At 42.5% G+C, this 23,059-nt stretch overlaps 1 protein-coding gene across 2 annotated transcripts; it reads left to right on the plus strand.

Moving 5' to 3' along the window:
• Window positions 1–3,170: 3,170 nt before the first annotated feature.
• On the plus strand, window positions 3,171–12,505 carry FAM217B (family with sequence similarity 217 member B). Of its 2 annotated transcripts, none has more exons than XM_070940104.1 (4): window positions 3,171–3,547; window positions 7,128–7,233; window positions 7,331–7,413; window positions 11,318–12,505. In XM_070940104.1, the coding sequence occupies exons 1-4, from the start codon at window positions 3,453–3,455 to the stop codon at window positions 12,465–12,467; spliced, it is 1,434 nt and encodes a 477-aa protein (XP_070796205.1). In that variant the 5' UTR covers window positions 3,171–3,452; the 3' UTR covers window positions 12,468–12,505. The 2 variants fall into 2 exon arrangements, with proteins under 2 accessions (XP_070796205.1, XP_070796206.1); XM_070940105.1 differs by having other exon boundaries at window positions 3,171–3,542.
• The last annotated feature ends 10,554 nt before the right edge of the window (window positions 12,506–23,059 follow it).

The following is a 23,059-nucleotide window of genomic DNA, read 5'->3' on the forward strand; positions in this document are numbered from 1 at the left end:
TTTTGCTTACTGGAGCTGATCAGCTGACGTGCAAAAAGAAAAAAAAGAGGTTGAGGAGGAAGGGAAAATAAAAACGCTTCTGCAACCGGAGGACTTACGTGCACGCCCCCTGTGACGTCACGGGCTGCTGCCAACCCCTCGCTGTAGTGCTGTAGCCGCCTAGTTACGGTACCTTCTTGTCCCGCCTTGTGCGTCGTCGCTTTAATCTGTCATACCTTGCGCCCCGCCTGCGCACAAGCACGGAGGAAGCCCACCGCGCCCTTTTTGTCTTGCCCGCACTACCTGGAGGCATCTGATGAAAAGAAAGAGGCGGAGCAATTATGGGTTACGAAAGGTCACCGAAAAAAAAAAAAGAAAAGGAAAAGGAAAAGGAAAAAAAAAAAAGGAAGCTGATTGAAGAAAGTCAGAGGACTGACGTGTTTTATGACCAGACTGGTGCAGTTTGAAGCATACTGACCTAAAAGTTGGCTTTTTTTTTAACTCCAAGGAGTTAAATATGCTTTGAAGTGAGCTGCCTTCATACTTTCTCATTTCTCTGGTCTCTTTAATGGATTGACACCGTAAACTTCTTTGCCAAGTATCTTTTCCCAACTGATTTCTTAAAAAGCAGCACTGTTTTAAATTGGGGATTAACACATTCAGATTAACTGCTTCAAATCGGGCTCCAGTTTGTGCGACTCTGCCTCACTAGCTCCCTTCGATTAGCATATCATAATTAGATTTTAAGGTGGTGGCAGAGAATTTCACATGCAGAAACTAAATCATGTAGTCTGCCAGGTTTTGCTGTTCATTTATCATGTATTCCCCCCCCCTTTTTTTTCAGGAGATAAAAGCAAAAATGTGTTTTACCATTATTACCCCCAAAGGCTGGGAATTCCTGTGCATTGCAGAAGATCCTTCAGAAGTCTACTACACCAATATTCCCCAGTCTGGAGCCCATTGTGTGCTTAAATATAAATCCCTAAATATGGCTATGTGGGTTGAGGATGAAGAAAGCTGTAGTCCAGCCCATCTCAAAGACAGCTGGTTGTGGATGGCTGCTTAAATTATGGTTCCTATTTTTATATGGATGAAAGGCAGGCCTCTTGGAGGTTTTTCTGATTGCCTAAATTGAATGGAAAGTGCCTCCTAAAACATAGCTGCCAGGCTCCTGCACCCCTACATGACTGGATAAATTTGGACAGCCTTGTTTTTATACTGTACAAAAATAAAGCTCTGAGCTTCTTTCTCATACATGGTTCAACCTCTGGACTGTATAATTGCGTCTCCAGGTCCCTTTCTTAAAGGCTCTTTCCTCTCCGCCAAGACCCATGGTTAATTCCTTTATAATCTGGTTAGTTTACTGTTTAGCGCAGGGCATGATGAACTCAACCAATTTAGGGAGAAAGAGGCAGATCGGAAGAGTAAATCTCTGGTCCTGGTGACCGACCCAAATTCGATCTGACATCTTTATCCTGGAGCATGTATATTTGCCTTCATTCAAAAAAGAGGCATCTCGAGAGCAACCTAGTACAAGTCATAAGGACAGCAGACGGTCATCTACAAATGGCCTCATCTACACAACTGCATGGCACATGACATCACTGCTCCCAGCAAGCATCCACGATTACATGGTTACAGTGCTCTACTTGAACTTGGAAGATCCAGGTTTAAGTTCATCCTTGAAAGCCAAATCTGGCCTAGGTTCTACCTCAGTTTACCTTCCTAATAAGCAACTGAGTCGGAAGATCATTTAAAATGGTTTATTAGGGTACCCTGATAAAGTGTTATCTCTCTATGAAAAAGGAGAGAACCTCGAGCCCCATATTTCACTCTTTTATAATTAACAAAGAAAATGCTAGATGAAAATTGATTGGACAAGGTAAAAGTAAGTTCCCCTTTGCATAGGAAATCAGTTTGTTGTTGTTGTTAGTTGCGAAGTCGTGTCCAACCCATCGCAACCATATGGACAACATTCCTCCAGGCCTTCCTGCCCTCTACCAACCTCTGGAGTCCATTTAAGCTCACGCCAACTGCTTCAGTGATTCCATCCAGCCACCTCATTCTCTGACGTCTCTTTCTTCTTTTGCCTTCAACCTTTCCCAGCATTAGGCTCTTCTCCAGTGAGTCCTTCCTTCTCATTATGTGGCCGAAGTATTTGAGTTTCATCTTCAGGATCTGGCCTTCTAAAGAGCAGTCAGGTTTGATCTCAAACATGTTACATATTTGCATCCCATAATATCAGACACTTAATTATTATTATTAAAATAATTATTAAAATAAGGTCTGACCTCAGAAGGGGCATAATTGTCAGGAAAAAGGTTGTTTGGAGTTCACAAAAGAGATAAACCAGGGCCCAATTTGTACTAACAAACTTTTTCTTATCTGGAGCTAGTCTCCAGCTTGTTTATCTAGGAATGTCAAAAGCTAATGAACCTGAACATCATTTTAAAAGAGAGAAAATAAATTAAAATACAAAGTAACCATAGAATAGAATAACAGAGTTGGAAGGGACCTTGGAGGTCTTTTAATCCAACTCCCTGCTTAGGCAAGAAACCCTACACCACTTCAGACAAATGGCTATCCAACATCTTCTCAAAAACTTCCAGTGTTGGAGCATTCACAACTTCTGGAGGCAAGTTGTTCCATTGATTAATTGTTTTCACTGTCAGGAAATTTCTCCTTAGTTCTAAGTTGCTTCTCTCCTTGATGAGTTTCCACCCATTGCTTCTTGTCCTATTATCAGGTCCTTTGGAGAATAGCTTGACTCCCTCTTCTTTGTGGCAACCCCTGAGATATTAGTTGTTAGTTAACTAACGATGTTAGTTAACAAATTACAAAACCCGTGTCATTTCCACACAAACCCCCAATCCTGGCTGCCAAAGTTCTCTGGGTGACAAGTTAGTCACAAGGTCGTTTTATTACAGGTGGGGGGGGGGAGAAACATGGAGCATTGTCCTCAGGCTGCCTGGCTGGCTGGCTACGCAATGCTGTGGGCTCCTTCGGTAAACCATGGTTAGGCGAATGAAGGCTTAGCAGCAGAGACCGCGCGCGCTCCCCCCCCTCCCTCACTCCCCTACCCGCTGGGGGCGACGCAGGCCTCCCCCGCCGCCCACAATGCTTTGCGGGCGACAAGGCTGAGCTTCCCCGGGGGAGACGACAGTGGCGGGAGGTCGCGCGCGCGGGCTGGCCGGGCTTGGCGAGGGGCCGGCAGGTAGCGATGGAGGACGCGGACGGCGATCCTCGAAGCCGACGCTGTGGCTGAAGCCGCCGGGGAAACCGGCTTCTGCGCTGATGATGCCAGCCGAACAGCGGCGATGCAACGCAGCTCCCCGTGCGGAGGAATGAAGCCGCTCGGCCAGGGGGTTGCAGCGGCTCTGTATAAGATGCGGCGAGGGGCTTCCCCCTGATTTGGGCTGCCTCGCTTGCAACGACCCGGAGGGAAAAAAAACTAAAGCGCATTCTCTCCTATAATGGGACCGGGCATCGGAGGTTATCCCGTCTCCCTGCACAGAGGGAGCCTGCAAAACCTGGTTCATGAAAGCCACGAAGGGAGCGGAATGGTAACGTAAGGATGCCTCGTTTTGGAAGATGCATGCAGGTGGATGGCTTGTGTTTTCCCGAAGTTCGGGGGCGAAAGGCTGAATTTCTGTCAGTACAGTTTCCCCTCTAACATCCCTTTTCTAGGGTTTTCGTTCGATGCTTGCAGTCCAGGCTATTTTTAATCGCTGAGCATAGAGAAATTTTGCTAAGTGATTGATGTCGTTTCCTCTCTCTCCCTCTACTCCCAATGCTAGTTATTTTGAGATAAAGTCTTCTTCAATCTTGGCAAGTTTAAGATCTCCCCCCCCACCCCCAATGCTAGTTATTTTGAGATAAAGTCTCTATTCTGCAGAAACCTTGTTAGTATTGGGAGGGGAATAGCTGCTCCGTGTTCAGAAGAAGGTGAGAAAAACAAGCCACAGGTATCCGGTGTTTATTGCAGTGTTTCCCAAACTTGACCCTTTGAAGATGTATGGACTTCAACTCCCAGAATTCCTCAACCAGGCATACTGTTTGGGGAATTCTGGGAATTGAAGTCCATCGATCTTAAAATAGCCAAGTTTTGGAAACACTATATTACGGGATAAATTGCCAGATGAGGTTTTTTTTAAGGTCTAAAAGGGGTTTTGCAATGTTGAAGAGTGCAAAAAACAAAAACCAGAACATTTCCTGATATGCCAGCAAAGGCATCAGTGCTCACGCCTCCCAGGTAATCCCAGTGGCTAATATTTATAGCAGTCTTCTTCAATCTTGGCAAGTATAAGATCTCTCCTCCCCACCCCCAATGCTAGTTATTTTGAGATAGTCTCTATTCTGCAGAAACCTTGTTAGTATTGGGAGGGGAATAGCTGCTCCCTGTTCAGAAGAAGGTGAGAAAAACAAGCCACAGGTATCCAGTGTTTATATTAGGGGATAAATTGCCAGATGAGGTTTTTTTAAGGTCTAAAGGGGTTTTGCAATGTTGAAGATTGCAAAAAAACAGAACATTTCCTGGTATCCCAGCAAAGGCATCAGTGCTCATGCCTCTCAGGTAATCCCAGTGGCTAATATTTATAGCAGTCTTCTTCCATCTTGGCAAGTTTAAGATCTCTGGACTTCCACACCCAGAATTCTCCAGCCAGCCTGGACACCTGTGTTTCTGAACCCGGCTTCTTCTATGTTGCTGGATTGCAATTCCTGGAATTGGAGACTATGCAGCTTGGAATTCTGGAAGTTGAAGTCTCAGAAAAGTGAGAGATTCATCTTTTTACCCTTGCAAACCCTCACAAGAATATAAGTTAAATTAAAAAAGTATTAATCTTCTGGTGAGGCATGACTTATAAACATATACTTAAGATTATTATTATTATTTTGCTTAATAAAGATGTGGATTGTTTTCACTTTTCACAACCTAGTCTATATTTCTGGTATTTCCTAATGATCTCCCATCCAAGCACAGATCAACCCAGACCTGACTTAGATTTCTAAACAAGCCAAGGTGGCATCTGCTGCGAAACGGTACTTAAAAATCTCCTTAAGTTTTCCTTCATGTCTTTCCTTGATATTTTATGAGGAAAGCACTTGGATATATGAATCCCACTTGCAACAGGTTTCCTAGCAGAAATTACAGACCAGAAAGAGTTGTTGTTGTTGTTAGTTGCAAAGTTGTGTCCGACCCATCGCAACCCCATGGACAATGTTCCTCTAGGCACGTGATGGCGAACCTATGGCATGCGTGCCACAGGTGGCACGCGGAGCCATATTGGTGGGCACGTGAACGTTGCCCTAGCTCAGCTTCAGCACGCATGCATGCACTGGTCAGCTGATTTTCGAGCCTTCTAGGCCCACCAGAAGTTGGCAAACGGGCTGTTTCTGGCCTCCGGAGGGCCTCCGGGGAGGTGGGGAAGGCTGTTTTTGCCCTCCCCAGGCTCCTAGAAAGCCTCTGGAGCCTGGGGAGGGCAAAAAATGGGCCTACCGGGTCCACCATGCCATCAGATGCCAAAAGCGGAAGGAGCACGGGAGGGTTGCGTGCGCATGCACGGGGGGGCGCATAGAATTATGGGTGTGGGTACACACACGTGCGACCACCCTGCACTCCCCCCGCTTTTGGCATGCGATGGCAAAAAGGTTAGCCATCACTGCTCTAGGCCTTCCTGTCCTCTACCATCCTCTGGAGTCCATTTAAGCTCACGCCTACTGCTTCAGTGATTCTATTCAGTCACCTCATTCTCTGTCATCCCATTCTTCTTTTGCCCTCAGTCTTTCCCAGCATTAGAAATCAACCAGAAAGAATTAGGTCCAAAACCAATTAGATCTGGATGATGATGATGATAAACTTGTATACCACTTGATTATCAGTGCCTTTGGGTGACTCACGACAATAAAATAATTGCAATAAAATCAATAAAACACAAAAAATAAATACAGGTAATTCTTGATGTATGGCCACAAATTAAGCCGAAAGTTTGGTTGTAAGTTGTTGCAGTTGTTAAGCAGGTCACCATTTGACCATGACTGATTTTACAACCATTTTATAATGGCTAAGAGAATCAGATGGTCATTCAGTGAATCCACCTTATCCAATGGGGTTTTTTTTCCTAGTGGAATTCTGATAGATGACTTTATTTAATTCAAGGAATGAGGAGTGCGTCAATGTTACAGGATCCAAATTTCTAGGCAGATGTCAACTAACAAAGCTCTATGCCTTGTACAGTAGTTCCTGAGTTATTGATTCTACAGATTATTCAGTCAAAGGTTGGATTCTTTCCATGAGCTGATTAGTGTCCCAGTTACAGGTTTATACTTTTAAAATATATTATAGTACAACAGATTGCATAGGAAGTTGTTCAGAGACTTGACAATACTAACCTTCTTTCCTTGTCTAATTTAATCAAAAAAAGGACTAGGGATGAGATGATAGCAGTGTTCCAATATCTCAGGGGCTGCCACAAAGAAGAGGGAGTCAAGCTATTCTCCAAACCACTGAAGGCAGGACAAGAAGCAAAGGGTGGAAACTAACCAACGAGAGAAGCAACCTAGAACTAGAGAAATTTCCTGACAGTCAGAACAATTAATGTGGAACAACTTGCCTCCAGAAGTTGTGAATGCTCAACACAGGAAGTCTTTAAAAAGAGATTGAATAACCATTTGTCTGAAATGGTATAGGGTTTCCTGCCTGAGCAGGGGGTCAGACTAGAAGACCTCTAAGGTCCCTTCCAACTCTGATATTCTAAATTCCAAATTCCTTTAATCTCTTTTTAATGTCAGATATTTATTTGATTGTAGGGGGAGGGAGATCTTGATCTAATCATGCATTAGAAAATGGAAGTTTAGACGTTTTTGTAAATGTTTCATCATCATTGTCCTATCAATGTCCACCCATTTAATTCACACGAATACACATTTCACAGGAGAGAAAAAGGAATGGATTTGCTTCCATGAAAGTGCTATATATTTCTTTCTTAAATAAGCTTTTTATGAGAATAATCACCAGAAAAAAAATTAAGAGATTTCTAAAGAAAAAAGAACAATATACATGTAAACTTGTCCTGTTAAAATAAAGGTGTAATTTTTGATCCCCCACGTAACATCCATCTTTGACAAAATTCCTCTTTTTAATCAACTAGTTCCAGTGGAGGAAAGAACCACTCAAGCACAAAAGAACTAAAGAAATCAACGTTTCTGAAACCTTCCAAGAAGCCAGCGAAAAACACATCTGCTATTGCAGAAAAGGTTAGACCACTTATATTTTTACTGAATGCAAATTATCCTTAAATGCTCCTATCTTCCCTACCACTGCAATTATAATTAAATGTTAATTCATTTTTAGGCTCCCGTAGAGGCTACAGACAGAAAGATAACAGCTCAATACAAAGAGAAAAAGCAAGTTTATGAAGAGCATCAACCAAACAGGTGAAGTTCTTTTTTTTTTTAATATGGTTGCACTTTTGCAATAAGAAATAGATTTGTTTTTCACAGGGAGTTGGGAATGGATAAAGGGAGATACAATAGTTTTAAAAATACAACAATACAATAATCAATGGGTGGAAACTAATCAAGGAGAGAAGCAACTTAGAACTAAGGAGAAATTTCCTGACAGAGCAATTAATCAGTGGAACAACTTGCCTGCAGAAGTTGTGAATGCTCCAACACTGGAAGTTTTTAAGATGTTGGATAACCATTTGTCTGAAGTGGTGTAGGGTTTCCTGCCTAAGCAGGGGGTTGGACTAGAAGACCCCCAAGGTCCCTTCCAACTCTGTTATTCTAACTTGTAAAAAAGGATGGGATATGAAAGTTTAATCGAGGTACTGATCAGTTGAAAATACAACCTCCGTGATCACTGGGTAATATCCTTTTCCGTTCTGGTCGGATGATGCCAATTTCCTGGGATTGATTTCCTTAAGGATTAGTACTGAAAAAATTTTGATTGCCTTGAACAGTGATGTATACTGATATAATGATCATCACAATGAAAATAGATGCCATCAGATGAGAGAACTCTTTAATTCTTCTGGATGAGAGTTCAGAGTGCTGGGTGACATTCTTACCTTGAGTGCTGATTCCTGAACGCGGCACTAAGCATCTTAGCACAGGTAATCCTTGACGTATGACCACAATTGAGCCTCAGATTTCTGTTGCTAAGCGAGACAGCTGTTAAGTGAGTTTTGCCCTGTTTTATGACCTTGCTTGCCACAGTTGTTATATGAATCACCGTAGTTGCTAAATTAGTAGCATGATTGTTATGTGAATCTGGCTTCCCCATTGACTGCTTGTCAGACAGTTGCAAAAGGTGATCACATGACCCGGGACCTTGAAACCGTCATAAATATGAGTCAGTTGCCAAGAGTTTGAATTTTGATCACATGGGGGGTGCTGCAACCGTTGTGTGAAAAATGGTCTTGTCGCTTTTTTTCAGTGCCATTGTAACTTTGAATGGTCATTAAATGAAGTGTTGTTAAGTCGAGGATTCCCTGTAAGTCAAGGAGTACAGGTTATTAGGCCCTGCTTTCTCACCAAAACACCTTGAACTCTGTTGAAAGAAAAGTCATAAAAATTTGAGCAGGGGCGTCAAACTGGTGGCCCGCGGGCCGGATGCGTCATGTGCAGGCCACACCCACCTCAGCTCCGCGAATGGGAAAAATGCCGTGAAACATCACGTGACGGCAACATGACACAGCAAGTTTGACACCTGTGAGTTAGAAAATCATTCAATGCAGTGCAAAAGGGCTGTATCTGAAAGAGCAAAACTGGTGACTCTTCTTTTGGATTTGTGGAACTTTAAGCACCCTGAATATAATTTATCCTGGTGGAAACATCTACTACTATGCCTTTAATCCAGGGGTGAAATGCTCCCGGTTCAGCCTGGTTAAGCTGAACTGGTAGCGATGACGGCCAGTGGTTCGGAGAACCGGTAGCAATGGCAGCTCGACCCACCAAGTCGTCGTTACTTCCTGGTTTTAACCAGGAAGTAACCTGATATTTACCCTCTGCGCATGCGCAGAAGGGTTTGCCCATGTGCAGAGGGTCGGCGTGCGCACTTGACGTGCGCACACACTTCAAACCGATAGGGAAAGTAAGTAGATTTCACCCCTGCTTTAATCCTAGGCAACTGTGTTATTTCTGTTATACATTATAATGGTAATAACCAGTAATCAACGTCGATATCTGAAAAAAAAGTTACACCTATTTTATTTTGTATGTTTAGGTTAAGGAATTAGAAGCCACTGGTGAAAAGTTGCCAGCTGACATTTTTTTTCTCTTTCTTCCTTAAAAAAAAAAATATTAAAAATCGTTAGATTCTAAAATACATTCTACCTACGAGACCATCTTTTGCCACCAATAGCCTCCCACCGACCAGTTCGTTCTCACAGGGAGGGACTACTCAGGGTACCGTCAGTCAAATTATGTCGACTGGCGACTCCCAGGGGGAGGGCCTTCTCTGTGGGGGCTCCAACCCTTTGGAATGAACTCCCCCTGGAGATATGGAATATCCCTGATCTCCGTGCTTTCTGCCGTGCCCTCAAGACCCTGCTCTTCTGACAGGCAGGGCTATCTTTGTAAAGGAGTAGAGTGCAGGACAACCAAGAGGACAGAGATTGGTGGGGCGAGAGAGAGATAGGCAGATGGATCAGGGCAGGAGAAATGTAAAGTCCTTGTTTAACAATGGCATAGTCCTGGCTTAATGACTGCAATCAGGACTACCTAATAACACCACTTTTTTTGTAGTAGTAGTAGTACCATAAAATTATATATCAGTGGAAAGATAATTTAATTAATCAAGAATGTAATGCAATAACTTTTATGAAGGATTTGCTATTAGAACAGCAGTTACAGTATAAAGAGGGAAAGGGAAACAAGTAGAAAAAACGAGATATACAAAAATTATCACCATGTCAGTTAATATTTAGTTGGGTAATCTTTAGCATGAATTACGGCCTTACAACGTCTTCCCATGGAGTGAACCAAGTCTTTGAGTTCTGCAGCTGTTATAATGTGAAACCAAGATTGAATTATTGCTTCTCTTAACTGGGTTTTATTGCTGGGTCGCTTCTGACTAACAAGTTTCTTTAGTCGGCTCCATAGATTTTCAATTGGGTTAAGGTCTGGGCTGTTCCCAGGCCATTCCAGTAGTGGAATATGATTATCTTGAAACTCAAGAAAAAAAAAAGTGTTATTAGCCATCAAACCTCAAAAATACACTTTCCCCAAAAGGTTTCCACAATTCTGGCCATTACTGTAGAACATAGAATAATAAGAGTTGGCAGGGACCTTGGAGGTCTTCTACTCCAACCCCTTGCTGAGTGACCTCCTGTCACTAAGCATTGCAATCATAGGATGTGTCTCCTAACACATTTCTTAACAATGGAAATGCCAGTTCCACTTAGGGTCATTATATAGATGGCTTTCTCACTTTAATATTTTCAGCAGTCCTAAGCAAGCAGGTTAGGCTTAAAATGAGGTAGTGGACTAAGATTGCTTAGTGAGTTATGTAAATAATGGGAGATTGAAATCATTGTAATGTTTCTTTGCCTTTAACTTGAAAAGCAAAATGTAATAGATAGCAAATTTGAAAAAGAAAAAGGAGCTTTGTGCTAAATTTATTGATTGATTGATTGATTGATTGATTGATTGATTGGTTCGATTTATATGCCGCCCTTCTCCGGAGACTCAGGGTGGCTTACAATGCATTAAGCAATAGCCTTCATACTTTTGTATATACTTGCTTAGTAGGGCTTTTTGCCCCCCCCCAAGCGGTGTTCTATTTTATACAAAGTCAGTTATTGCCCCCACAAACCGGGTCCTCATTTTACCTACCTCGGAAGGATGGAAGGCTGAGTCAACCTTGAGCCTAGTGAGAATTGAACTCGCAGTTATTGCAGGCAGCTGGCAGTTAAGTGCTACTTTAACAGCAGTTTTAGTCCGCTGCGCCACCAAGGCTCTTTTAAATGTTGGTGAATTGTTGCAAAGATATTGTTTAAACATTTTTATTGCTGATAGAGGAGAATATTTGTAGCTCAGGGTTAAGATGAGTGGTCCTTGGTGCTCTCTGAGCTTGATTGTTTTTTTTGCAGACATTTCATTATCCAAATTAGGTAGAACATCACCAACATCATCAGGCACGTTTTGTGTTTTCTCTTTTTCTGTTTTGTAATGTTAGGCTCCCAAGGGTCTTAGAGTAGAGTCAGATAGATTGTTTTAGGATCTTTTTAAAGCTGACATGAATATTTTTTTCTTTCCCTTTTTGGGGAAACACTTGTACTGGCTTGTAGTAACAAACACTTGTACTAACACAAACACTTATACTTCCTCACATTAGAGTGCCCAAGTCGAAAAGAGAACTTCTGTTTAGAAAAAGTCATGAGGCCGGGGACAACAAAATTCTTCCTGCATTTAAAGATGTCTTGTGGAGTCCTTCCAGCGGGACAGAAGGTACGACAATTCAGAGGTTTTATTGCAGACGAAAAGGCAATTTGGAAAGAAACTCTGGAGAGGAGGTGGAGGAAGCAGGCCCCAGCGGTCTTTCCTGTCAAGAGGCAATGTTTCTGGACTTCGAATCTTTGCAAATGATGAAAGAGGAAGACTCTGAGGAAGACGATGCCAGTGACCTTTCCGATTCTGAAAGAATTCCTATCCCTCCATCGCCTTGCACACCGCCAGAGCTCAATCTGCGAGCAGAAGAGATCGACCCGGTTTGCTTTGAATACCACTTCGAGACGCAACGGAAGCAACCAGACTACCATTACCCAGACTTTCTCCCACCACCTTTTAACACCTGGGACTTGAAAGGGTTGGCTGCGTTCATCAACACCGAGTGCAAATCAGAACCCAGGCCGGAACCGACCGGATTTCTTGAAAAATACGTGGATCGTCTTTTGGAATTGGAATGGCTGCAAATGCAAACCGTACAAGCCGAGAAAGGAAAGGTAACCAAAGCTCGGGCTCAGACTGCTCCTAGCGTCCTCCGGTCCTTGAAAAGTTCTGGCAAAAGCAAATTATTGCACAGCCCTTCAGCAAATAAACAGTTGACTCTCCCTGGAAACTTTCCAAGACTCCCCAATGCAGGTCCCAAAAAAGACTTTCATGGAGAAAAAGCCAACCAGATGACATCCCTTGAGAGTCCGTTGAAGGCCACTGGACTCATCCAAGGCTCATCAGGTCATCAGAGGAGACCATCTGAAGCAAAGAAAGAGACCAAAAAGCGGCCTGCCCACAAGCAGCATTTGGCCAGTATACCTTCTTTTGAGATCCAGGAATCCTCCATGATCCATGGAGCTGGTAACATGAGACCTCCCAAGCCATCTTCTTCATTCCATGGGTCCACTGTCCCCCTTAAGGGGTTGCCAGCCCATATATGCCCAAATCCCAAGAATGGAAAGACGAATAATTACACTCCTCCCAAAAAAGCCTCGGCAGATACCAAGCTAAAAACAAACGGCCTGAAACAAACACGGTGCAAATTTAAATAATGCCGGGACGGGGTTTGTTGTTTTGGTACAGCAAGGTCTGGCGGCCATTTTCCTTGTTTCAGGAAGAATCTAGAATGGTGGTTCTTCAACTTTGAGGCAGACTTTCATAGGGAGATGCCATCATGTCCTCGACTTCTCATCCTATGTTGTCATTGGTCCTGAAGACAAGAATTCGGATTCATCTCTGCCCCAACTACACTATTGGACATGTAGGTTTCCTCACCCTTGTGGTGTTTGCAATTACAAGACACCACAGTGTGAGATCTTTTGGTCTTCCTGGGATTCCTTCCATAAGCATGTGACAACAAAACATGCTCACAGCCCATATACTCGTGGCCTCTCTTTTTTAAAAGTCGTGATGTGTGCCAGCCATTTTCTTTTCTCCTGTGGTAAATTTTTGCAGTTGGTTTTTTTTTTTAATAGGGAATTATCACCTTTAAAGTTCATTCTTCTATGACCTACTACTTGTATGACGTGATGGATCACGCTAAATATTGAGTGGTAAAAATGTACATAAACAAGTAAGTATATAATTTTCTCCCAATTCCTGTGATTTCAACATATAAGAACATTTCTCTCCCTGTGCTCAAGAGTTTCCTTTTTGAAATTATATGTTTGATCTTGTTTTGTTTAGGACGGCATTTATAGGCTGCGTTTCAATCTGTACCAAGGAATTCCAAAATAGTTTATTCAAGGCCTGTGTATTGGGAAAGATTGCTGGCTGGTATTATTGCAACTAGAATATTTTACAACTTTTAATTTAGGGCTGACCTGTGGGGGTCAATATATATTTCAGCATTTGATAGAACTGAAAAGAAAGATTGTAGGATAGAATCAGAGGGATAGAATCAAGATCACGTGAAGTGTTAATACCACTTTATAATGCCACACTTGGAATATTGCATTCAGCTTTGGTCGCCATGACATTAAAAAGATGTTGAGACTCTAGAAAGAGTGCAGAGAAGAGCAACAAAGATGATGAGGGGACTGGAGGCTAAAACATATGAAGAACGGTTGCAGGAACTGGGCATGGCTAGTTTAATGAAGAGAAGGACTAGGGGAGACATGATAGCAGTGTTCCAATATCTCGGGTTGCCACAAAGAAGAGGGAGTCAAGCTATTCTTCAAAGCACCTGAGGGTAGGACAAGAAGCAATGGGTAGAAACTAATCATGGGTGGAAACTAATCAAGGAGAGAAGCAAATAAAAAATAATAAAATAATTTAGAACTAAGGAGAAATTTCCTGATAGAACAATTAATAAGTGGAACAACTTGCCTGCAGAACTTGTGAGTGCCCCAACACTGGAAATTTTTAAGAAGATGTTGGATAACCATTTGTCTGAAGTTGTATAGGGTTTTCTGCCTGGGCAGGGGGTTGGACTAGAAGACCTCCAAGGTCCCTTCGAACTCTGTTATTCTATTCTATTCTATAATGAGTTGATGGTGCTTTCAAAGACTTATATATCGTATTTTTTGGAGTATAAGACACACTTTTTCCCCCCATAAAAGAGGGTGTAAATTTTGTTGCATCTTATACACTGAATGTAGCCCTGCCCACCCGCTGCCCCTCCCCCCCCTGAAAAATGGGACACGCGGAGGCGACAATAGGCTATGGCAATCCCTGCAGCCTGAAACAGGTGATCTTTGGGAGGCTGATTCAACAATCAACTGCTTGTTCTAATCAGGCTGTGCTGAAGCTGAAGCTGAAATGGGTTGTTTGCTGCAAGGGGGCAGATTGCTGCGAGGCAGAGGCAGATTTTTTTTTCTTGTGCTAATCAGCCTGTGCTGAAAATGAAACTCAAATAGGCTGTTTACTGTTTGCTGCAAGGAGGCAAATTGCTGGGAGGCAGAGGCAGATTTTTTCCCCCCTTGTTTTCCTCCCCAAAAAAGGTAGATACGTCTTATAGTCTGGAGTATTTTATACTCCGAAAAATACAGTAGGTTTTTAGAAGACCTACTTTATGTGGAAGGAAGGATGCTAGAGAATATGGAGAAATAAGAAAGAGTCAGGAGTAAGTAAAGGAAAGAAAGAAACTTACTTCTTGAAGACTCCAATGATCTTTTGCCTGGGAATTCTGTCACTTTCAGTCTTGATACACGTAGTAGTATGTACTATGCTAGGGACTGTTCTTTGTGCCCATGGTTCATAGCTGAACAAAAAATAAATTTTCTAATTTATTTTCTTCCACTTTTACCACTTCAGGTGTCGAGGGTGTCTAATTTATCAAGACATTAGAGAAATTATAGTTGAGCAAGGCAAATAAGTGGAAGCTCTTTGCTCTGCTTAGCAGATACAGAACCTGTCTTACATATAGCTTAATTATTTTTTTTAACTTTATGTTCCTTCCAAAGCCTTGGGAGTTTTTAAAACAGAACCAGAGAGCTTTATCCAATCAAGGTCAAAGACACTCATAATTCCGTTTTTCCACTACTATCATTTTTATTGGTTACTTAAAATAAGGGCATTTCCAGTCATTGATGTTCTCAGCAACTGTATTTGTAACTTGAACATTGAATCTTTGGCTTCTGTACAGCTATTGAACAAAGATCAGCCCATATGGCCCATCAGCAATTTAAGTTATCCACAAAAATACCACAATTATGAAAGAAACATGCATAGTTGAAATTCTGGTCATAACACAATCAATGGGAAATAGTCATTAAAGGGATCCCTTGATCCAGTCAATTAACCTCCATGGGCAGGGATGCCTGCAGCAAAGTAGGAAGCCCTATTTCTTCATTGACATTATTATGTTGCTGTTGTTAGTTGTGAAGTTGTGTCCGACCCATCACGACCCCGTGGACAATGTTCCTCCAGGCCTTCCTGTCCTGTACCATCCCCTGGAGTACATTTAAGCTCACGCCGACTGCTTCAGTGACTCCATCCAGTTACCTCATTCTCTGTTCCGTTCTTCTTTTGCCCTCAATCGTTCCCAGCATTAGGCTCTTCTCCAGTGAGTCCTTCCTTCTCATTAGGTGGCCAAAGTATTTGAGTTTCATCTTCAGGATCTGGCCTTCTAAAGAGCAGTCAGGGTTGATCTCCTCTAGGACTGACCAGTTTGATCTCCTTGCAGTCCAAGGAACTCGCAGGAGTCTTCTCCAGCACCATCGTTCAAAGGCCTCAATTCTTTGGCACTCAGCCTTTCTTATGGTCCAAAAAAAGAATTTGACAGTATTATACAAATTCTTTCTTTTAAAGCGTCTTTTTTAAAAAAATCTGGGAATCAAATGAACATGAATTAACTTCATTGGTTACAGTGCAGTTGCTCCTGCCTAAGGATTAGGGTAGGAGTATCTAACCTTGGCAACTTTAAGAGTTGTGGATTTCAACTCCCAGAATTCCCCTACATGGGTGGCTAGGGAATTCTGGGAGTTGAAGTTCACAGTTGTCTCACAGGTGCTTTTTCAAAAGGCAACTGAACTGTTTTTCCCTTAAGGAAGAAGAAGATGTTTTGCTTCTCATCCAAGAAGCTTCATTGATTCTGGCAGGATGGTGGGGCAATAGAAGGATTAGTTCTGATAGGATGGGGTGGGGGTGTTTGGAAGGATCATATGCCTTTGCAGTCATCTGGTCATTAGCACTCTCCCTGGGAGCTCTTGAGGCCACTTGGGAGTTTATCTGAGAATTCTGTACTGAGAATCTCCAGAGACAAGTCCATAGTTCTTAAAGTTGCCAAGTTTGGACACCCCTGGATTAGGACTAGCCCCAAGCCAACCGGTGTTTTCTTGGGTACCCTCTGCAAGTCAAATCAGTCTACTCTTATCAAAAGATTTTCTCTCTCTCATAATGTCCATAGTCGATATGATCCTAGACAGTCTCTAAATCAGAGTTTTTCAACCTGGCAGTATTCAGATATGTGGACTTCAATTCCCAAAATTCTCACCAATGGCTGTGCTGGCTAAGGAATTCTGGCATTTAAAGTCCAGGCACCAAGAAATTGCCTAGGTGCTGGAAATTTTCTGTCTCTATGATTGTTTTGGTTGTCCCAACAGAAAGTTGGAGTAGAGAAGATATAGGTGTGTACAGCTATAAACCTATTGACCGATTGCACTTTTATCTGGAGAAGATGCCATAAAGGCAGGAACCAAAAAGACAAATAAACGCCTCCCAGCTGCTTTGTGGCTACGGGAAGGTATAAAAAATTATTATTATATGGCATATTGCCAGCATGCAAAAGAGAATCAAAAGTGAGGGGGAAAAAGACAGCTGAATTGCTTCTGCCATTAAAACAGGGTCATTAAGAAAAATATAAAAGTGAATTTGGTTAGGTTTTTCTTTTTCTTTTTTTGTAATGAACCGTTTCACTTTTTTTTTAAGACTCTTATTTAGGAAGATTGGCCTGCTCCTTTCCATACCTGCAAAAAAACATTGAATATTATATACTGAAAATTGGACATTATAATTCTGTGCTAGCCATTTGTCAATAACTGCCAATAATAAGACCAGGGAAGAAGAGACTGTTACAATCTTTTAAATACTGGTAATTTTTTTTACTAAGTGTTATTGAAGTGGGATTCAGCGCACAACTTCTGCTTTTATGGGTAGCAGCCCTGCTCTTAACCATAATGACTAGTTTGGTCATTATAATGAATTAATTCTTTCCCCTTTACTCGTATCCCAGGGGTGAAATGTAAAATTTGTTACTATTGGTTCTGTGGGCATGGCTTGGTAGTGGTGGGGGGGCGGTAATGTGACTGGGTGGGTGTGACCAACTTTTTTTTTTTTTTAACTTTTCAAAGCATTTTTTCTAATGCTTTGAAAAGCCTCTGCCGATCAGGCAACTCAGCTGGGATCGTCAGAGACTTTTCAAAGCATTTTTTTTACCACCTCTTCGGCCAAGAGGTTGCAGAAAAAAATGCTTTGAAAAGCCTTTGACGATCCCAGCTGAGCCGCACAATCATCGGAGGCTTTTTGTTTTTACTTTTAAAAGCATTTTTTCATCAGAAGAGGTTGTAGAAAAAATGCTTTTAAAAGTAAAAAAAAAAAATCCTCTGATGATTGTGTGGCTCAGCAGGGCATGGGGGGGGGGGAGGCACAGGGATTTTTGCTACCGGTTTCGAAGCATCTGAAACACTTAAAAGTGGTTCAAAACAAAGTGAAATCCGGGGTCCTTGCTGCTCTCTGAGCTTGGTTGTTTTCTTGCAAAGGTTTTATTACACAAACTCAGTAACCTCATCAGTCATTTTAGCCCTGAGCTACAACTATTCTCCTTTAAAGTGAAATACATAACCCCGTTTTTGTAGGTAGCTGTATTGATAAGGCCCAATTTGAAGATCTCTAGATCTTCCAAAAGTTTCAATGTTTTGTAAGAACTTTGGGTAAGAAATCTGGAGTTTCGAAGACACAATAAATCCAATTCAGAAGTGCTCTTTGATAGTAGTGGGAAATTTCGCAGAGAATGCCAGGTTGTGCAAATAAAAACTGCCCCCTTCTTGAGAGGTTTTATGTAGCAGCGTGGAGCGCCCAAAACTTTTATCCCCTGGATGACACTATTTTGTACTTGGTAAGCAGAATATAATTACATACAAGTAATCAAGGCATTTTCCTATCGTCCTTCACTGAATCATTCAGCTGATGCGATTCTTCAGTTTTTTGGAAGTTATGATTTATGTGCAAGGTAATTGAGTTATACATGTAATTAAATTGACTTTATTATTTGTACTGTGGTTTTATCCCCCCCCCCCCTGTCTTTATCCAGCCATAGCAGTGTAAACTTAGAAATCATGGTATTTTGATTGTAAAAGCAAATAAAAAATATGGATTTGAATGATGTATAAGTAGTCCTCAACTTACAACCGTTCATTTAGCCACCATTCAAAGTTACAGCAGCACTGGAAAAAGTGACTTATAACTGGTCCTTGCACTTATGATCATTGCAGCATCACCATGGGCCACGTAATCAAAATTTGGATGCTTGGCAATCTGATGTATTGCCAACGGTTGCAGCATCCTGGGCAGTGGTGGGTTCCTCCCGGTTCGACCCGGTTCGGCCGAGCTGAACCGGTTCTCTTTGTTCGGGAGCTGGGCCCTCCCACCCCCCGTGTTATTCTTACCTTTTATTTGGCCCCGCCCTCAATTTTTCGCTGCCTCCCAAGTCCCAGCTGATCGGCTAAAAGTAAAAAAACTGTTTAAACTCTTGCTGCGCGGCTTCAAAGGGCCGCCCTACAGCTGATCAGTGTTAAAAGACAGTGTGGTGGTAGACCAGTGCGCTTGAAAAACAAATGGGTAGACCGGGACGCTCCAAGAACAAATGGGTAAACCGGTACAGCTCTGCAAGCAGTTAAAAGCCTGGTAGACCAGTACCTCTGCTAAATCCTAAATTATTGTCACATGACCATCAAGCCACGCCCACAGAACCAATAGTAAAAATTTTTAGAACCCACCCCTGATCCTGGGGTCCTGTGATCACCATTTGCGACCTCCCCAGACGGCTTCCAATAAGCACTGTCAGTGTGAGAAACCGGATTTGCTTAACAACCATGTGACTCAGTTAACAACGGCAGTGATTTTCTTTACAACAATTTCAAAAAATCTCATAAAATCAGGCCCAACGCACTTAAACAGCCACCTTGCGTAGGAGGAGAAATTCTGGTTCCCAATTGCGGTCATAAGTTGAGGACTAGCTGTACTTGATTTTTAATACCTCAAAAAATGATTGAAAACTATGCTGTTCTTTTAAACTTCATGGATGCTTTCGGTCAGATTTAAACTTAAATATGTTATAGAGAGATCGAGCAACGCATCATTGTTCAAAAGTCACATCATGTTGCTGTGATTATCAAAATGTTCTACGTACACAAGCATGCGTGGTCAGAATTTCTGAGTTTTCTCTGAAAAAAAAAATGAATAAATACTTTGTTCAAAACTTTGCAATCAGTCCTGGTGAGATTTTTTTTTTTTTTTAAAGCCACACTACTTATTATCTGTACAGAACTTCCAAATAGTTGTATGAAATACATTTGTGGGGTTTGCTGGAGCTAAAATATAATATGACATATGTCCACACGTCCAGTTTTCTCCCCTGTGAGCAGACCCTAGTTGGGATACTGTGTCGAGTTTTGGCCACCACAATTCAGGAAGGATTGTGAAAATGTTCAGAGGAAGTCACTGAGAAGGATCTGCAAACCGAGCCATATGAAGAAAAGTTAAAAGATCTGAGCATGTCTGACTAATAGAAAAAAACCACTGGGGAGATAATGATGGCAGTCTTCAAATGGCTGAAGAGTTTTTATTTATTTATTTATTTTTAAATTTGTATACCGCCCTTCTCCCTGAGGACTCAGGGCGGTGAACAGCCAAGTAAAAGCATAAACTACAAACATTAAAATACAATTAAAAAGATATATATAAATTTGGCCCCATGATTAAAAACAATAACAGACAATTAAAAACATTTTAAAAAGTGTTAGGCCAGCCCGGCTTGCTGGAAAAAGAAGATTTTAAGGGCAAGGCGGAAGGCACCGAGTTCACCCACCAAAGAGAGAATGAATCTCTTCTGCTCCAGAGAGCAATAAATGTAAAATAAAGCACAATAAATTAAACCAGGCCTGATGGGTTTGAATGTAATACGCTTGTAGTGCTCTCTGAGCTTGGCGGTTTTCCTGCAGACGTTTTATTACCAAATTCGGTAACGTCATCAGTGCTAGAAGGGAGTGGAGTTTGGTCTTATTTTTATATTCTAGTTCCGTGATGGCGAACCTATGGCACGTGTGCCACAGGTGGCACGTGAAGCCATAGCAGTGGGCACGCGAGTGTTGCCCTAGCTCAGCTCTGGTGTGCATGTTCGCGCCAGCCAGCTGATTTTTGGGCCTTTCAGGCCCATCGGAAGTCGGGAGACAGTCTTTTTCTAGCCTCCAGGGAAGTCTCGGGGGGGGGGGGAGGGCCGTTTTTTCGCTTTCCCCAGGCTCCAGAGGCTTTCTAGGAGCTTGGGGAGGGTGAAAACGGCCTTTCCCTCCCCCCAGAGGCCGGAAACGGCTTGTTTGCCGACTTCTGGTGGGACCGGAAGGCTCGTTTTCCACTCTCCCCAGGCTCCAAGAAAGCCTCTGGAGCCTGGGGAGAGGGAAAAATGGGCCTATCAGGCCCACCATGCCATCACGTGCCAAAAGTGGGGGGAGCGCGGGGGGGTCATGTGCACATGTGCGGGGGGGGAATGCACATTGAATTATGGATGTGGGCATGTGCGCGACCCCCCGGTACGACCCCCGCTTTTGGCACACAACAGCAAAAAGGTTAGCCATCACTGTTCTAGTTGCTTCTCCTGTTGGTGTTGGTGGGAATGTTCTTGGAGGTTCCTTGATTAGGCTGTTGTTTACTGTTGATTTGTTTCTCAGCATTGGTAGTTCTTTACCCGTGTTTCTCAACCTTGGCCACTTGAAAATGTATGGACTTCAATTCCCAGAATTCCCCAGCCAGCTTGGGAATTATAGGCATGCTGAAAATGGTGGCCATTTCTGGGAGGCCGTTGCACGGCCTAGGGATAAACCATTCTGTTTTGCTTCCTTAGCATGGTCTGCACAGCATTGCAGAAAGCTCCAGAGATCTTCAAAAGGTAAGTGCATGATGTGTGATGGGATGAGGAGGAGATCCAAGCCTTGTGGGGACCTGATGTGGGTGGGGGGAGGAAGATCTGCAGGGACCTGGTGGGGGGAAACAGGACCAAGATTTTGGGCGGATCTCCAGAGATGGGAAGCAGAGCAAAAGGTGTCCCAGGGGGTAGGGGAAGACTTAGGAGATTCAGGACTTTTCCCCATGCCTGAGGCACCTTTGTGCTCTGCTTAATAACCCCCAGGTTCATTTAATGACCATATCAGGGAGAGCATGGCATGGGTTGTCAAGCAGGGGTGTCTCCCTTAACGGACGTTACCAGTGGTGGAATTCAATTTTTTTTACTACCAGTTCTGTGGACGTGCCTTGGTGGGCTTGGCAGGGGAAGGATACTGCAAAATCCCCATTCCCTCCCCATTCCTGGGGGAAGGATATTGCAAAATCTCCTTTCCCACCCTACTCTGGGGCCAGCCAGAGGTGGTATTTGCCGATTCTCCGAACTATTCAAAATTTCTGGTACCGGTTCTCCAGAACCTGCTGAATAGCACCCCTGGACCAGAGGTGGTATTCACCAGGTTCTGGCCAGTTCTGGAGAACCAATAGGGAAATTTTGAGTAGTTCGGGGAACCGGTAAATGCCACCTCTGACTGGCCCAGCCCCCATCTATTCTCTACCTCCCAAGTCCCAGCTGATTGGGAGGAAATGGGGAATGTTTCTGATCTGTAAAAACAGTTCTAAGTAGAATAATAAATTCCCTGGGAAATTAAGGATGTCTGGTTCGTTCATTCTTTCCATTTCCTTAGAATATAAATCTAAACAGAATAAATCCAGGATAAAGACATACAAACCTCATTTATATTCTACCATGACACTGTAAATGTTTACTTTTTGAAGAAATTTCCATCGCTATCTTTCATTGCCAAACACTGTAGTTTGCAAACAAAAATGAGATCCTTACTAGAGTATTTCTGGTGATGACTAAGTGTAGTTGGAACATATCAGTCCATTTAAGCCGCTACCTCAAAATTTGGGAACATTTTATCAAAATCTACAGAGCAATTCTGACTGGAGTGAGAATTACTGCTTTCCAAATTGCCACCTTCAACCATTGCTTTGGGAAGGCTGTGTCGGACTGACAAGTATCATATTGTGTTAATAATAACACTTCAGACTTCAGAGGATAATTAGAACTGCAGAAAAAACAATTGCTACCAACCTGCCTTCCATTGAGGACCTGAATACTTGCATGAGTCAAAAAGAGGGCTGTGAAAATATTTACAGACCCCTCACATCCTGGACATAAACTGTTTCAACTCCTACCCTCAAAATGATGCTATAGAGCACTGCACACCAGAACAACTAGACACAAGGACAGTTTTTTCCTGAATGCCATCACTCTGCTAAATGAAATAATTCCCTCAACACTGTCAAACTATTTACTAAGTCTGCACTACTATTAATCTTCTCATTGTTCCCATCACCCATCTCCTTCCACTTATGACTTTATGACTGTAACTTTGTTGCTTGCATCCTTACGATTTATATTGATATTGTTTCCTGATTGCTTATTTGTATCCTATGACTATCATTAAGTGTTGTACCTTATGATTCTTGATGAACATATCTTTTCTTTTATGTACACTGAGAGCATATGCACCAAGACAAATTCCTTGGGTGTCCAATCACACTTGGCCAATAAAAAATTCTATTCTATTCTGTTCTAAAATGTGGGTGGTGATAAGGTCCCTGAACTTGTGTTGCCAAGAACACATGGCCCAAAATAGCAGTATGGTTTTCTGCTAGCTTTCAGTAGAAGATACCAGATACTGTGATGCAAATTTAAGCCGATAATTTTAACTTTAGAGACGAATTACACATTCGCCGTTTTACAAACATAGAAAGTGTATATCACACAAAGCCACAATTTTGGAACCTAACCTTTCTTAAATGAAATTCATAAAACATTAGGCCGCTGAAGTGGTGAGAAACACCAGCCTTCTCATAAATAAATCATAGCTCCTGAGTGTAAGGGCGTATAGATTCAGGA

The sequence above is a fragment of the Pituophis catenifer genome, unplaced genomic scaffold (genome assembly GCF_029215685.1).
Source record: "Pituophis catenifer annectens isolate HBS135680 unplaced genomic scaffold, rPitCat1.0.hap2 SCAF_3, whole genome shotgun sequence".
Classification (NCBI taxonomy): Eukaryota; Metazoa; Chordata; class Lepidosauria; order Squamata; family Colubridae; genus Pituophis; species Pituophis catenifer.